The sequence below is a fragment of the Bos javanicus genome, chromosome 10 (genome assembly GCF_032452875.1).
Source record: "Bos javanicus breed banteng chromosome 10, ARS-OSU_banteng_1.0, whole genome shotgun sequence".
NCBI classification, from domain to species: domain Eukaryota; kingdom Metazoa; phylum Chordata; class Mammalia; order Artiodactyla; family Bovidae; genus Bos; species Bos javanicus.
In genome coordinates this window covers 29,323,701-29,341,077 of record NC_083877.1, presented here as the reverse complement: position 1 = coordinate 29,341,077, position 17,377 = coordinate 29,323,701, and the positions used below count along the sequence as shown (strand labels likewise).

Sequence of the window (17,377 nt, the reverse complement as noted above, 5' to 3'; positions counted from 1 at the left end):
CTAAATGAAAACATGAAGTGGAGATAATCATTTTTTAGAACTTAGGATCCAACTCTGGTGGATAACAGAGATGCTTGAAGCAAGAGAAAGAACTAAAATGGTGCCCATGAGTCCTAAAGTCTGTGATGCTACAATCAACATTTCCAACGCTAAAATTTAAGTTCATGTCTACTTCATGAGAGCACGTTCCTATCGAGGGTAGACTGTTGAAAAAGGTCTGGGTGAACTAATCTCTTATTCAACTCACCGTGAACATTCAACATTCATTCAATGTTAGAGTGCCAAGGGATGAAGGTTTACAGTCCTGAGTTGATAACTGGAATAGCACACTGTTGGAATGAGTCTTATCCATACGGCAATCTGATGTACACTACAACCGAACAAGCCTAAAGAGAAATGAATCAAGTGCCGTTGACACTGACACTATGGATAAAGACTAATATCCATAGTGCTACTTGTTATGGTAATGAAACCAAGCATGCTTGATTTTCACCAGGCTTAGAACGAGCACTGTGGTTTAGGATAAGACTCTGCCACTATATCTGAAAAATTCCTTTCTAATTTCAATGACTGCATCAAAAAAGGGAGTCTCCTTGACAAAAGATTATAAACTAACCTGCCAATATTTGTTTTCTTTTATTTTTTTCATTTGCCTTAGTATCACAGTTTTCTGTGTGAATTTCAGAAATTCCATCCTAGAGGATCTAATACCTAAAGCCACTGACGTATCCTTTTCTAATTTTGACAGTGGACCTTTCCAGCCACCCTCTGCTCCAATCTCAAACCAACTACTGCAACGCTGTTTTGAGGTTTAATATTTCACACTTATGTATTCAGTTCTACTACTAAGCTAAAATAGTAAAGACAAGTTTATTTGAATATTCTGCAACTGTCATCTGATTCAGTATATGTTTAGTTTTATGTGGAATTTTAAATGTTTGCAATAAAGCAAAATTTCAAGCCTTTAACAAAGCTTATTTCAGAGGAAAAATAATATATGCAAGTTTCTTAAGTGCTTTGCAGTTTAGGACCTCCAGGGGGGACATGTGGGGTCCTTCTGCTGTGTCCTGGAGATAACTTGAAGACATCGTCAACTAAAACCTGAAGAGAAGTGTGACTTAAGAGTGTCTCCATGGTTACACTGAACCTAGATTTCCTGAAGCCATCTATGAGAGATTGTATTACCACTTAGAAAATATTATCAGTGATATGTCAAAATGAAGATCTACATTTAAATGATGGCTGAGAAAGGAGCAGAACATCTTCACGTAAGACACAGATTTTAAAAATGTTGGAAGATTTTGGGTTTACTTTCCCAGGGCCTAAAAATAGATATAAAAGTAAAATGTCCTTGCTTTAAATGTCTTTCAAACTGAGCCAAAGATAACCAAGTTGAAGAAAAAACAAGCAGGGGACGAAGAAACAATGACATAACTAAATGTATGAAAATGGAGAGTGTTTCTCTGTAGAGGCATTCCTGCTAATGAAGAAGAAATGAGAGGACTGCTGCTGCTGCTGCATCACTTCAGTTGTGCCCGACTCTGTGCGACCCCAGAGACGGCAGCCAACCAGGCTCCCCCATCCCTGGGATTCTCCAGGCAAGAACACTGGAGTGGGTTGCCATTTCCTTCTCCAATGCACCAAAGTGAAAAGTGAAAGTGAAGTCGCTCAGTCGTGTCTGACTCCTAGCAACCCCATGGACTGCAGCCTACCAGGCTCCTCCATCCATGGGATTTTCCAGGCAAGAGTATTGGAGTGGGGTGCCATTGCCTTCTCCAATGAGAGGACTAGGAGATCATTATTGGGCAAACTTCAAATGAAGTAACGAACCTAGGCAAAGATCACTAGTGCCCACAAACATCATAAAGAGAATATTATGTACTTAAGAGAATAAAGAGAATATTATGTAATATTACAGAATATTATGTACTTCTCGTTAGAATATACAGTAGCATCTATGAACTATTTTTTCTCCACTGAGATTAACTTTCTAGATCAAAGTAAAAGTTTGCAAGAATCACAGGAGACAGAAGAACATAATAAATAAAAACATGGCAATGCAATCATCAAAACTTAAAATGTAGGAAATTTCACAGGACGAGTGATCTGGGTTCTTTGCAAAAACAATAACTGCAAAGAAAAAAAAATAGAGGATAGAAACCTCTAGATAAAAAGAAACCTAAGAGATGGACACATTCAAGGCAATGCATGAAATCTGTATGATTCCTCATTTGAACTAATTGTACAAGAATGGATAAATTTACAATCAGTGATATTAGAATTATATATTTGATGACATTAGGAAATTATTGCAAATGACTTTAAATGCATGATAAATTGCAGTCATGTATGGATGTGAGAGTTGGTCTGTGAAGAAAGCTGAGGGCCGAAGAATTGATGCTTTTGAACTGTGGTGTTGGAGAAGACTTTTGAGAGTCCCTTGGACTGCAAGGAGATCCAACCAGTCCATCCTAAAGGAGATCGGTCTTGGGTGTTCTTTGGAAGGACTGATGTTGAAGCTGAAACTCCAATACTTTAACCACCTGATGCAAAGAGCTGATTCATTTCAAAAGACCCTGATGCTGGGAAAGATTGAGGGCAGGAGGAGAAGGGGATGACAGAGGATGAGATGGCTGGATGGCATCACTGACTTGATGGATGTGAGTTTGAGTGAACTCCGCAAGTTGGTGATGGACAGGGAGGTCTGGCATGCTGCAATTCATGGGGTCGCAAAGAGTCAGACACAACTGAGCAACTGAACTGAACTGAATGGCACTAGAATTATGCTTAAAGTATCCTTATCTTTCATGGTATATTTCATGGTATATTGCCATTTTTAAGGGAGGAATTGTAAAATATCTGAGATTTGCTTCATAATAATCTAGTAGATGGAGTGTTTTAGATGAAACAATCTAGTTAATGAGTTAATGATTTTGCCTCTAGGTACTGGATATTTAGTATTCACTGTGGCCATTCTATTTTTGTATATGTTTGACATTTCTCACAATAAAAGCTGAAAAGTTTTAAAGTCAGGGGAAAAAAGTATGAATAAGACTTACCCTGCTGGATATCCTTCATTTCTAAATGCAAACTAGAGATCAAGATTCCCACAGTTTGAGATCGTTTTCCATCCAATAACTTGATGATCTAGAATTAAAAAAAAAAATCAATATAAGCCTAAATGACTAGGCAATCTTTCAGAAGCATAACAAAAACATTCTTAGGTTTAGATACCCTGATTGGCTAACTGAACTGATGCTACAGTTACTGCATTTTAAAACTTTAATTTGACAAAGCAATCTATAGATTCAATGCAATCCCCATCAAGCTACCAATGGTATTTTTCAGAGAACTAGAACAAATAATTTCACAATTTGTGTGGAAATACAAAAAACCTCAAATAGCCAAAGCAATCTTGAGAAAGAATGGAACTGGAGGAATCAACCTGCCCGACTTCAGACTATACTACAAAGCTACAGTAATTAAGACAGTATGGTACTGGCACAAAGACAGAAATATAGATCAATGGAGCAACATAGAGAGCCCAGAGATAAACCCACGCACCCATGGATACCTTATCTTTGACAAAGGAGACAAGAATATACAATGGAGAAATAACCTCTTTAACAAGTGGTGCTGGGAAAATTGGTTAACCACTTGTAAAAGAATGAAACTAGAACACTTTCTAACATCATACACAAAAATAAACTCAAAATGGATTAAAGATCTAAATGTAAGACCAGAAACCAAAAAACTCCTAAAAGAAAACACAGGCAAAACACTCTCTGACATAAATCACAGCAGGATCCTCTATGACCCACCTCCCAGAGTAATGGAAATAAAAGCAAAAATAAACAAATGGGACCTAAGTAAACTTAAAAGCTTTTGCACAACGAAGGAAACTATAAGCAAGGTGAAAAGACAGCCTTCAGGATGGGAGAAAATAATAGCAAATGAAGCAATTGACAAAGAATTAATCTCAAAAATATACAAGCAGCTCCTGCAGCTCAATTCCAGAAAAATAAACAACCCAATAAAAAAAATGCGCCAAAGAACTAAACAGACATTTCTCCAAAGAAGACATACAGATGGCTAACAAACACATGAAAAGATGCTCAACATCACTCATTATCAGAGAAATGCAAATCAAAACCACAGTGAGGTACCATCTCACACAGTCAGAATGGCTGCTATCAAAAAGTCTACAAACAATGAATGCTGGAGAGGGTGTGGAGAAAAGGGAACCCTCTTACACTGTTGGTGGGAATGCAAACTCGTACAGCCACTATGGAGAACAGTATGGAGATTCCTTAAAAAACTGGAAATAGAACTGCCATACGACCCAGCAATCCCACTGCTGGGCATACACACTGAGGAAACCAGAACTGAAAGAGACACGTGAACCCCAATGTTCATTGCAGCACTGTTTACAATAGCCAGGACATGGAAGCAACCTAGATGTCCCTTGGCAGAAATGGATAAGAAAGCTGTGGTACATATACACAGTGGAATATTACTCAGCTATTAAAAAGAATGCATTTGAATCAGTTCTAATGAGGTGGATGAAACTGGAGCATATTATACAAAGTAAGTCAGAAAGAAAAACACCAATACAGTATATTAACACATATATATGGGATTTAGAAAGATGGTAACAATGACCCTATATGAGAGACAGCAAAAGAGACACAGATGTAAAGAACAGACTTTTGGGCACTGTGGGAGAAGGCAAGGGTGGGATGATTTGAGAGAATAGCATTGAAACATGTATTTTATCATATGTGAACTAGATCGCCAGTCCAGGTTCGATGCATGAGACAGGGTGCTCAGGGCTGGTGCACTGGGATGATCCTGAGGGATGGGATGGGGAGGGTGGGAGAGGGGTTCAGGATGGGGACACATGTACATACATGGCTGTTTCATTTCAATGTATGGCACAAACCACTACAATACTGTAAAGTAATTAGCCTCCAATTAAAATAAATAAATTTAAAAAAACTTTAATTTGAAAGATATCTAGAAAATAAAGGAAAAATACCACCCCAAATTCCACCAATCTAATACAAGCATGCAAACCTCTATAATATTTAATTTACTCCTATCTTTTTTATTCAAACACACTTCAAGTTGTAACTGCACCACACATGCAAGTTTTTAATCTAACTTTGCCACTTATCACTGGCCTGTTACCATGTGGGACTTTGTAAGTCACTTCATGGCCTCCAACCTCCTTGGCTGCAGACCATCCACTGAGTGGCTCAGGGGAAAGATCACTGTGATCTGGACTCCACTGTTGACCAGTCATACGACCTTGGAAAAGTGACTTAAATTCTAGGAATTCAACTTTTCATCACGAGTAGGCTTCACTGTACTGAGTGTGTGTATTTATTCTAGAAATTAAATGACATAACATACATAAAGCACCTAAAATAGTTCCTGATGTAGATATTATTTAAATAAAATTTTTCTATTCAAGAGGGTTAGGTTGCTCTGTGGTTGTGCTATGATTAATACTTTGTACATACAACTTAGGTTGAAGTTGTTTAGAAGTACTCTTTTATAACAGTAATATTATATATGTATATAAAAACTTCTATAATCTTTTTAGAAACTCTAAATACCTCACTGACAATTATTTCAACCCTCTATGAATGTTCCATGGAGAGCTCATTATAGTTTCATTTCTCTCTAAATCTAGTAAATCAAATCAGCTCCAAAGAACATATCACACAGTGACCACTAAGGGAAAAAAATTTCTTTTTCTTTCCTGTAGCAGGGCCACAAAAATCAATATGAAATCACCTAAAACATCATCAAATCATATGTCTTTAATGCATTTTGTTGGGTGAAATATAAACTAAAAAGCTATGCTTCCTCTCCCACCTATGAGCATATAAACTTACCAAAAACATAGTGAAGATAAGATTAAATAGTAATAAACATCTACATTTATACTGGTACTAACTAGCTGAGTTGCTTGCTGGTTGAACAATAAGGGATAACATTAGTTTGTTCCAACCAAGACTACTGTCTACCTATCTATCAATCAATACTGAGTCAATTACTGCCAGCCCCTTATCATCCCCTGCTCAGCATGGCTACTCTTATATATACTGTTAGGCCAAAAGTACTGTAAACATTAAGCTTTCATCAAGATAAAAGTAAAAACTGATGATCAGCTTAATGTGTTTAATCATTTCAACATTAGCCTTAGAGAAAGATTCTTGGAGGATACAGAATTTCAGTTTTTAAGAAATAAAGAAGATACTTGGTATTTTCATTAATTTTTTTATATAAAAGCAAAGGAAGAAGAGATTATATATAATCAAACATCTTCTTTAAAAATGAAATTTCTGGCTTTTTCTTAGAGGACACAAATTTAAAGTGAAACCATCATTAAAGTCCAACACAAAATTAAGAAAATCCAAAGTTTTGTGTATATATTCAGGCATGTATTCATTTATTAACAAACATCTGCCATGCACCTGTTATGTGCCTGGCACTGCTTTGGATTTGGAGGATGCAGAGGTGACCAAGACAGATCACGTCCTTGATCTTATAAATTTTGTAAAGCTTAATGATTTAATACTGCTGAGAAGAACTAAAAAGGCAAATAAAACTATCTGCAAAGCAAATTCAAAGGAAGAAAAGCTTTGAGAAAGGACTGGATTTACCCTTAAAAGTCCAAGATAGTGACTGAGATACAACCTTGGTTATGGCATACACATCAATGTCAAGGAGACAGGCACAGGAATCAAATGTAAGACAAGAGGACAATTTGGTTGTAAAACATGTCTTCAGACAAATATTCACCATGCTATCCAGTTAGGGTTCTGAAAACCCTGGATAACACGGTCTTCCTACAGGAAAAACAAGGTTCAAATTCAAGGTTTTCTAATAGTTAATTAAAAAAAGACAAGAGAACAACCACAAGAGAACAGAGAGGGAAGGACTGAAATTGAAACTGAGATTCTGTCATAGGATAAAAAACAAGCAACTACCATCAAAAAGTCTACAAACAATAAATGCTGGAGAGGGCATGGAAAAAAGGGAACCCTCCTATACTGCTGAAGGGAATGTAAATTGGTACTGCCACGATGGAGAATAGTGTGAAAGTTCTTTAAATAAAAAAACAAAAAACAGTTACTATATGATCCTGTAATCCCATCTCTGGACTTATATCAGGAAAAGACAAAACTCTAACTTGAAAAGATACATGCACCCCAATGTTCATTGCATCACTATTTACAATTGCCAAGATACAGAAACAATCCAAGTGCCCATAAACAGATGATCAGTTTAAGAAGATATAGTGCATATATACAATGGAATATTACTCAGCCATAAAAAAGTGAAATAATGCCATTTTCAGCAACATGGATGGACCTAGAGATTACCATACTAAGTAAGACAGAGAAAGAAGAGTATCATACATCACTTATATGTGCAATCTAAAAAAAAGATATAAATTTATTTACACAACAGAATCAGACTCACAGGTGTCAGAAACAAACTTACGGTTTCCAAAGGAGAAAGATGTAGGGAAGGATAAATTAGGAGTTGGGATTAGCATATGCATACTATATGTAAAACAGATAACCAATAGGGACCTACTATGTAGCACTGGGAACTCTACTTAATATTCTATAATAACCTACATGGGAGAGAGTCTGAACAAGAATGGGTATATGTATAATGGAATCACTTTGCTGTATACCTGAAATCAACAAGACACTGTAAATTAACTATATTCCAATATAAAATATAATTTTTTTAAATAAACAGAAGCAAGCAAATTCATTCCCACTTCATTATTCAACCAGGCTGACCTGTGGAAACAATGTTACTACTCCTGCAATTCTATTAACTGGGCACAGTAGGTGTTTGGAAGAAAAGTGTCTGTTACTTTCAGCTAGCTGGACTAAAAAATTAAATTTCCTGAAATGCATTGCTACTTCCTAAAAAGGGAGTCAGCAGTGCACAAGTCAGAGCATTTGTATTCTCTTCCTTATTTGTGTCAAATTCTTTGTCTATCTCTAACTAGAGCTTTAAAAATGGACCTGTATATGTTTCCATGTAGTCTCTCTTCAATTGTGGAATAATACCATGTTTCTCAAAACCAGCTGAACTGGTAGGAACAAGGTGGACATAGAATGGATATATGCTCTAAGCCCTCTTCATTTCTTTCATTTTCATAATTGGAAAGGTTTGAAAGACCTTGAAAGACCATAATTGGTCTTTGAAATTATTGTTTGAAAGACCATAATTGAAAATAAAAGGTTTTCTTCTCTCCACACCCTCTCCAGCATTTATTGCTTGTAGACTTATGGATTGCAGCCATTCTGACTGGCTTGAAATGGTACCTCATAGTGGTTTTGATTTGCATTTCTCTGATAATGAGTGATGTTGAGCATCTTTTCATGTGTTTGTTAGCCATCTGTATGTCTTCTTTGGAGAAATGTCTATTTAGTTCTTTGGCCCATTTTTTGATTGGGTCATTTATTTTTCTGGAGTTGAGCTGTAGGAGTTGCTTGTATATTTTTGAGATTAGTTGTTTGTCAGTTGCTTCATTTGCTATTATTTTCTCCCATTCTAAAGGCTGCCTTTTCACCTTGCTAATAGTTTCCTTTGTTGTGCAGAAGCTTTTAAGTTTAATTAGGTCCCATTTGTTTATTTTTGCTTTTATTTCCAATATTCTGGGAGGTGGGTCATAGAGGATCCTGCTGTGATGTATGTTGGAGAGTGTTTTGCCTATGTTCTCCTCTAGGAGTTTTATAGTTTCTGGTCTTACACTGAGATCTTTAATCCATTTTGAGTTTATTTTTGTGTATGGTGTTAGAAAGTGGTCTAGTTTCATTCTTTTACAAGTGGTTGACCAGTTTTCCCAGCACCACTTGTTAAAGAGGTTGTCTTTAATCCATTGTATATTCTTGCCTCCTTTGTCAAAGATAAGGTTTCCATATGTGCGTGGATTTATCTCTGGGCTTTCTATTTTGTTCCATTGATCAATATTTCTGTCTTTGTGCCAGTACCATACTGTCTTGATAACTGTGGCTTTGTAATAGAGCCTGAAGTCAGGCAGGTTGATTCCTCCAGTTCCATTCTTCTTTCTCAAGATAGCTTTGGCTATTCGAGGTTTTTTGTATTTCCATACAAATTGTGAAATTATTTGTTCTAGCTCTGTGAAGAATACCGTTGGTAGCTTGATAGGGATTGCATTGAATCTATAAATTGCTTTGGGTAGTATACTCATTTTCACTATATTGATTCTTCCAATCCATGAACATGGTATATTTCTCCATCTATTAGTGTCCTCTTTGATTTCTTTCACCAGTGTTTTATAGTTTTCTATATATAGGTCTTTGGTTTCTTTAGGTAGATATATTCCTAAGTATTTTATTCTTTCCGTTGCAATGGTGAATGGAATTGTTTCCTTAATTTCTCTTTCAGTTTTCTCATTATTAGTGTATAGGAATGCAAGGGATTTCTGTGTGTTGATTTTATATCCTGCAACTTTACTATAATCATTGATTAGTTCTAGTAATTTTCTGGTGGAGTCTTTAGGGTTTTCTATGTAGAGGATCATGTCATCTGCAAATAGTGAGAGTTTTACTTCTTCTTTTCCAATTTGGATTCCTTTTATTTCTTTTTCTGCTCTGATTGCTGTGGCCAAAACTTCCAAAACTATGTTGAATAGTAATGGTGAAAGTGGGCACCCTTGTCTTGTTCCTGACTTTAGAGGAAATGCTTTCAATTTTTCACCATTGAGGATAATGTTTGCTGTGGGTTTGTCATATATAGCTTTTATTATGCTGAGGTATGTTCCTTCTATTCCTGCTTTCTGGAGAGTTCTTATCATAAATGGATGTTGAATTTTGTCAAAGGCTTTCTCTGCATCTATTGAGATAATCATATGGTTTTTGTTTTTCAATTTGTTAATGTGGTGTATAACATTGATTGATTTGCGGATATTGAAGAATCCTTGCATCCCTGGGATAAAGCCCACTTGGTCATGGTGTATGATCTTTTTAATGTGTTGTTGGATTCTGATTGCTAGAATTTTGTTAAGGATTTTTGCATCTATGTTCATCAGTGATATTGGCCTGTAGTTTTCTTTTTTTGTGGCATCTTTGTCAGGTTTTGGTATTAGGGTGATGGTGGCCTCATAGAATGAGTTTGGAAGTTTACCTTCCTCTGCAATTTTCTGGAAGAGTTTGAGCAGGATAGGTGTTAGCTCTTCTCTAAATTTTTGGTAGAATTCAGCTGTGAAGCCGTCTGGACCTGGGCTTTTGTTTGCTGGAAGATTTTTTATTAGTTTCAATTTCCATGCTTGTGATGGGTCTGTTAAGATTTTCTATTTCTTCCTGGTCCAGTTTTGGAAAGTTGTACTTTTCTAAGAATTTGTCCATTTCTTCCACGTTGTCCATTTTATTGGCATATAATTGTTGATAGTAGTCTCTTATGATCCTTTGTATTTCTGTGTTGTCTGTTGTGATCTCTCCATTTTCATTTCTAATTTTATTGATTTGATTTTTCTCCCTTTGTTTCTTGATGAGTCTGGCTAATGGTTTGTCAATTTTATTTATCCTTTCAAAGAACCAGCTTTGGCTTTGTTGATTTTTGCTATGGTCTCTTTTGTTTCTTTTGCATTTATTTCTGCCCTAATTTTTAAGATTTCTTTCCTTCTACTAACCCTGGGGTTCTTCATTTCTTCCTTTTCTAGTTGCTTTAGGTGTAGGGTTAGGTTATTTATTTGAGTTTTTTCTTGTTTCTTTAGGTATGCCTGTATTGCTATGAACTTTCCCCTTAGGACTGCTTTTAAAGTGTCCCACAGGTTTTGAGCTGTTGTGTTTTCATTTTCATTAGTTTCTATGTAAATTTTGATTTCTTTTTTGATTTCTTCTGTGATTTGTTGGTTATTCAGCAGGGTGTTGTTCATCCTCCATATGTTGGAATTTTTAATAGTTTTTCTCCTGTAATTGAGATCTAATCTTACTGCATTGTGGTCAGAAAAGATGCTTGGAATGATTTCTATTTTTTTGAATTTACCAAGGCTAGATTTATGGCCCAGGATGTGATCTATCCTGGAGAAGGTTCCATGTGCACTTGAGAAAAAGGTGAAATTCACTGTTTTGGGATGAAATGTCCTATAGATATCAATTAGGTCTAACTGGTCTATTGTATCATTTAACGTTTGTGTTTCCTTAAGGGAACTCTCTTGCACTGTTGGTGGGAATGCAAACTAGTACAGCCACTCTGGAGAACAGTGTGGAGATTCCTTAAAAAACTGGAAATAGAACTGCCTTATGATCCAGCAATCCCACTGCTGGGCATACACACTGAGGAAACCAGAAGGGAAAGAGACACGTGTACCCCAATGTTCATCGCAGCACTGTCTATAATAGCCAGGACATGGAAGCAACCTAGATGCCCATCAGCAGATGAATGGATAAGAAAGCTGTGGTACATATACACAATGGAGTATTACTCAGCCATTAAAAAGAATACATTTGAATCAGTTCTAATGAGATGGATGAAACTGGAACCTATTATACAGAGTGAAGTAAGCCAGAAAGAAAAACACCAATACAGTATACTAACGCATATATATGGAATTTAGAAAAATGGAAACAATAACCCTGTGTACGAGACAGCAAGAGACACCGATGTATAGATCAGTCTTATGGACTCTGTGGGAGAGGGAGAGGGTGGGGAGATTTGGGAAAATAGCATTGAAACATGTATAATATCATGTATGAAACGAGTCGCCAGTCCAGGTTCGATGCACGGTACTGGATGCTTGGGGCTGGTGCACTGGGACGACCCAGAGGGAGGGGAGGGGAGGGAGAAGGGTGGAGGTTCAGGATGGGGAACGCGGGTATACCTGTGGCGGATTCATTTCGATATTTGGCAAAACTAATACAATATTGTAAAGTTTAAAAATAAAATAAAATTAAAAAAAAAGAAAAGAAAAGGTTTTCTTTTATTACAGTTAAAAAAAAGAGAAATAAAATCATGAAATCTTCCATATCAACACAATTTTAAATGTACAGTAAGCACTGTTAACTATATGCACACTGCTGTACAGCAGATGGCTAGAAGTTTTTCATCCTGCAGGATGGATACTCTAGACCCCTTGAACAGCTTTACTCCATTTCCTTCTCCCCAGCCCCTACGCAGCTTTCTGCTTCTACAAGTCTGACTACTTTAGATACCTCATATAAGCAGAATCACACAGTATTAGTCTTTATGTGATTGACTGATTTCACTTAGAATAATGTCCTCAAGGTTCATATACGTTGTAGTGTGCGATAGAATTTTCTTAAGGCTGAATAATATTCCATTGTGTTTGTGTATCAGTTCAGTCGTGTCCGACTCTTTGCGACCCCATGAATCGCAGCACGCCAGGCCTCCCTGTCCATCACCAACTCCTGGAGTTCACTCAGACTCACGTCCATCGAGTCAGTGATGCCATCCAGCCATCTCATCCTCTGTCGTCCCCTTCTCCTCCTGCCCCCAATCCCTCCCAGCATCAGAGTCTTTTCCAATGAGTCAACTCTTTGCATGAGGAGGCCAAAGTACTGGAGTTTCAGCTTTAGCATCATTCCTTCCAAAGAAATCCCAGGGCTGATCTCCTTCAGAATGGACTGGTTATGTGTGTATATATGTGTGCATATATGGGAGAAGGAGTTGGCAGCCCACTCCACTATTCTTGCCTGGAAAAGCCCATGGACAGAGGAGCCTGGCAGGCTATAGTCCGTGGGTCACAGAGGAGCTGAACGTAATTGAGTGACTAAACAAAAACAACACACACATATGTGGAGATATATATATATCCTATTGCATATATGTGTCTGCATGCATATATATAAATACATAGGTCAATGAACATGTAACTTATTTCTATTTCTTGGCTATTTTGAATAATGCTTCAATGAAAAGACGAGCGCAATATTGCTTTGATATCTTGTTTTTAATTCTTTTGGATAAATACCCAGAAATGGGACTGCTGGATAATGTGGTACTTCTATTTTTCTAATTTTTGGACGTCTTTACCAATATTTACTATGTTTTTGTTTTTGACAATAGCCATCCTACTAGATATGAGGTGATACATCATTGTGGTTTTGATTTGCATTTCCCTGATGTTAGTGATGTTGAATATCTTTTCACTTACCTGTTGGTCATTTGTATGCTTTCTTTCAAAAAAACATCTACACAAGATTTTGCCCATTTTTAAATCAGGTTTTTATTCAACTGAGTTGTAGGAGTGCCTCACCTATTTTGGGATATTATACCCCTTATCAGATATATGTTTTGCAAATATTATATCCCATTCCACATAATGCCTTTTCACTCTGTTATTTCTTTTGCTGTGTAGAAGCTTAATTTGGTATCATCCCACTTATTTATTTTTCTTTTGTTGTCTGTTCTTTGGTGTCATATACAGGAAATAACTTCTAAGACCAATGTTATGAAGCTTTCCTCACATTTTCTTGTAGGAATTTTATAGTTTCATATCTTGCATTTAAGTGTTAAATCCATTTTGAACTGATTTTTGTTTATGCTGAAAGATCCTGGTGCAATTTCATTCTTTTGCATTTGGATATCCAGTTTTCCCTGCACCATTTGTTGAAGAGATTATCCTTTTCGCATTTCTTAGTCTTGGCACTCTTGTTGAAGATCATTTGACCATGTATGGGTGGGTTCATTTCTGAGCTCTCTATTCTGTTCTATTGGTCTCTGTCTGTCTTTATATCAGTACCATCCTGTTTTAAACACTGTACAGGCACACCTCAGAAATACTACAGGTTTGTTCCATACCACTGCAGTAAAGTGAACTGCAATAAAGTGAGTCATGCAAATTTTTTGCTTCTCAGTGCATATAAAAATTATATTTATCCTGTAGTCTATTAAATGTACAAGTGTACTATGCCTAGAAAAGCAGTATGCAGTGAAAGTTGCTCAGTCATGTCTGACTCTTGGCAACCCCATGGACTATATAGTCCATGGAATTCTCCAGGCCAAAAAGGAGTGGGTAGCCTTTCCCTTCCCCAGGGGATCTTCCCAACCCAGGGATTGAACCCAGGTCTCCCACATTGCAGGCAGATTCTTTACCAGCTGAGCCACAAGGGAAGCCCAAGAATACTGGAGTGGGTAGCCTATCCCTTCTCCAGAGAATTTTCCTGACCCAGAAATCAAACCGGGGTCTCCTGCATTGCAGGTGGATTCTTTATCAACTGAGCTATCAGGGAAGCCCTATAAAATATATTTTATATATATACAAAAGCAATATATATATAGAAAGAAATATATGTATATATATACGTGTATGTGTGTATATGTGTGTGTGTGTATATATATACCTTAATTAAAAATAACATTACTAAAAATGCTATCATCTGAGCCCTTCAGCAAGTGATAACATTTTTGTTGGTGGCGGGTCTTGCCTCAACACTGATGGCTTCTGACTGATGATGGTGGTGGTTGCTGAAGGTTGGGTGGCTGTGGCAACTTCTTAAAATAAGCCAACAATAAAGTCTGCCACGTCAATTGACTGTTCCTTTCACAAACAATTTCTCTGTAGCATACAACGCTATTTGATAGCATTTTACCCAGAGTAGAACTTCGTCAAAACTGAGTCAGTCCTCTAAAACTATGCTGCTACTAAGTTGATAGCTACTATGCTATCAACTAAGTTTCTGTCATATTCTAAATCTTCTGTTGCCATTTCAACAATTTTCACAGCATTTTTACCAGGAGTAATTCCATATCAAGAAACCATTTTCTTTGCTCATTTAAAAGAAGCAACTCCTCATCTGTTAAGATTTATCATAAGGTTGCAGCAATTCAATCAGATCTTTAGGCTCCATCTCTACGATTCTAGTTCTCCCACAATTTTTACCACATCTTCAGTGATTTCCTCCACTGAAGTCCAAATTGAATCTCTCAAAGTCATCCATGAGGGTTGAAATCAACTTCTTACAAACTCCTACTCATGGTGAGATCTTAGTCTTTTACCATGAGTCACCAGTGTTCTTAATGGCATCTAGAATGATGAATTCTTTGCAGAAGGTTTTCAATTGACATGATCCATCAGAGGAATCACTATCTATGGCAGCTATAGCCTCATAAAATGTATTCCTTAAAGAATAAAACTTGAAGTGAGAAATGACTTCTTGATGTATGGGTTGCAAAATGGATATTGTGTTAGCAGGCATGAAAACAAAGTGAATCTCACTGTACATCTCCGTCAGAGCTCTTAGGTGACCAGGTACATTGTTCATGAGCAGTAATATTTTGAAAGGAATCTTCTTCTTGAGTAGTAAGTCCAAACAATGGGCTTAAAATATTCAGTTAACCATGTTGTAAACAGATGTGCTGTGATCCAGGCTTTGTTGTTCCATTTATAGAGCACAGGAAGAATAGAATTAGTACAATTCTTAAGGGCCCTAGGATTTTTGGAATGGTGAATGAGCACTGGCTTCAACTTCAAGTCACCAGATGCATTAGCCCATAACAAAAGAGTCAGGCTGTCCTTTGAAGCTTTGAAGTCAGGCTTTGACTTCTCCTTCTCAAGCTATGAAAGCCCTAGATGGCATCTTCTTCCAACAGAAGGCTGTTTCAGCTACAATAGGAATCTGTCCTTTAGAATAGCCACCTTTATAAATTATCTTAGCTAGGTCTTCTGGATAACTTGCTGCTTCACTTTGCACTTTTATGTCATAGAGATGGCTTCTCTCCTTAAACCTCATGAACCAACCTCTGCTAGCTTCAAACTTTTCTTCTGCAGCTTCCTCTCCTCTCTCGGCCTTCACGGAATTGATGAGAGTTAGGTCCCTGCTCTGGATTAGGCTTTGGCTTAAGGGAATGTTGCAGATGATCTGATCTATCTAGACCACTAAAACTTTCACTGTTTCACTTTCTTATCATCTGTATGTTCACTGGAGTAGCACTTTTAATTTCCTTCAAGAATTTTTCCTTTGCGTTCGTAACTTGGCTAACTGGCGCAAAAGGTCTTAGCTTTGGGCATATCTCAGCTTTCAGTGTACCTTCGTCACTACACTTAATTATTTCCAGCTCCTGATTTAAAATGAGAGATGTATGACTCCTCCTTTCGCTTGAACACTTAGAGGACAGAGAGGGGTTCTTAGCAGGCCTACTTTCAATACTGTGTCTTCAGGAATACAGAGGCCCAAGAAGGTGAGGAGAGATGGTGGAGTGGCTGGTTGGTGGAGCAGTCAGAGCACACATCACACTGATTCAGCTCTCCATCTTCAATGGTATGGCTCATGGTGCCCCAAAACAACGACAAGAGTTATGTCAAAGATCATTGATCTCAGATTACCATAACAAATAATAATAATAAAGTCTGAAACATTGTGAGAATTACCAAAGTTTGACAGAGACATGAAATGAGCAATGCCATGGGAAAAAATGGCACTGATAGACTTCCTAAATGCAGGGTTGCTACAATCCTGCAATTTGTAAATAATGCAATATCTGCAAAGCACAATAAGTCAGGGGTGCCTGTGGTTTGTAATGCTCTCAGTTTAGGAAGCAGAGGACACTACCAGACAAATTACAAGAAAAAAAAAAAATCACAAGTAAAAAGGAGATTAAAAAACCCCACAGAGAGTAGAATAGATAAATATTTTAAAATATCTTTAAGTCCAATATGCAAAAAGACTAAAAAAAAAAAAAAAAACCACATGGAGGAAAACAACACATTAGATTTAATAAACAGAATCACTGAGAGTTCAGTCCGCTAAAAAGTCTGGTCTAAGACTTCAGTATCTATTCAAATCATTCCTGAGGTCACTTGAGGTCATATTTCTATAGGAGGGACTTACAGAAATTGTTCAACCATGTCCATTTTACATTTTGATAAATATTGTCACGTTGTTTCCAACAAGAACTATCAATTCACACCGCTGCCAAGTATTTGAGAGTGACTGTAGGCCTGTTCCCTTACCTACACTGGGTATCACTGGTTTTAAAAATGTTGGCCCACAGGATAGGTAGAATTTTTTTTTTCACTATTTTGGATTTTTAATGATTTAATAGTAAGGTTAAACAGTTTATTATTGGTCATATGTTCTTGTGAATTGTCTCTGTGTCCTTTTTGCTATGTTTTTCAATGACTATCTATTGGACTGGTTCAATGCAAAGAAATTTAAATAACAACATGGGTGAACAGCAGGAAGTAAGACTTACACAGAGATGGTGGTGGTAAGAGGCATTGTCTAAGGGAAGAAGAGGGAAGGGACTTACCTTTTACTGCACCTCTGCTAAGGTTTTATGTGCCTCTGCCCACAAGCCAATCCAAATGGACAGTTGTGAATTGGGGGCAGTGAGCACCACGATACTGTAAACT

General features: G+C 37.1%; 1 protein-coding gene across 9 annotated transcripts in view; it reads right to left on the bottom strand.

The window, feature by feature from the left end:
• The window catches only part of FMN1 (formin 1), a 502,692-nt gene that overhangs the window by 192,693 nt on the left and 292,622 nt on the right, over window positions 1-17,377 (bottom strand). For all 9 annotated transcript variants that reach the window (XR_009739073.1, XR_009739072.1, XM_061430674.1 and 6 more), the window contains one exon: window positions 3,060-3,147. Coding sequence is in view for 7 of the 9 variants with exons in the window: in XM_061430674.1 (XP_061286658.1) it covers window positions 3,060-3,147 (88 nt within the window). In the remaining 2 variants the exon portion in view is untranslated. The remainder of the gene's footprint in view (window positions 1-3,059; window positions 3,148-17,377) is intronic.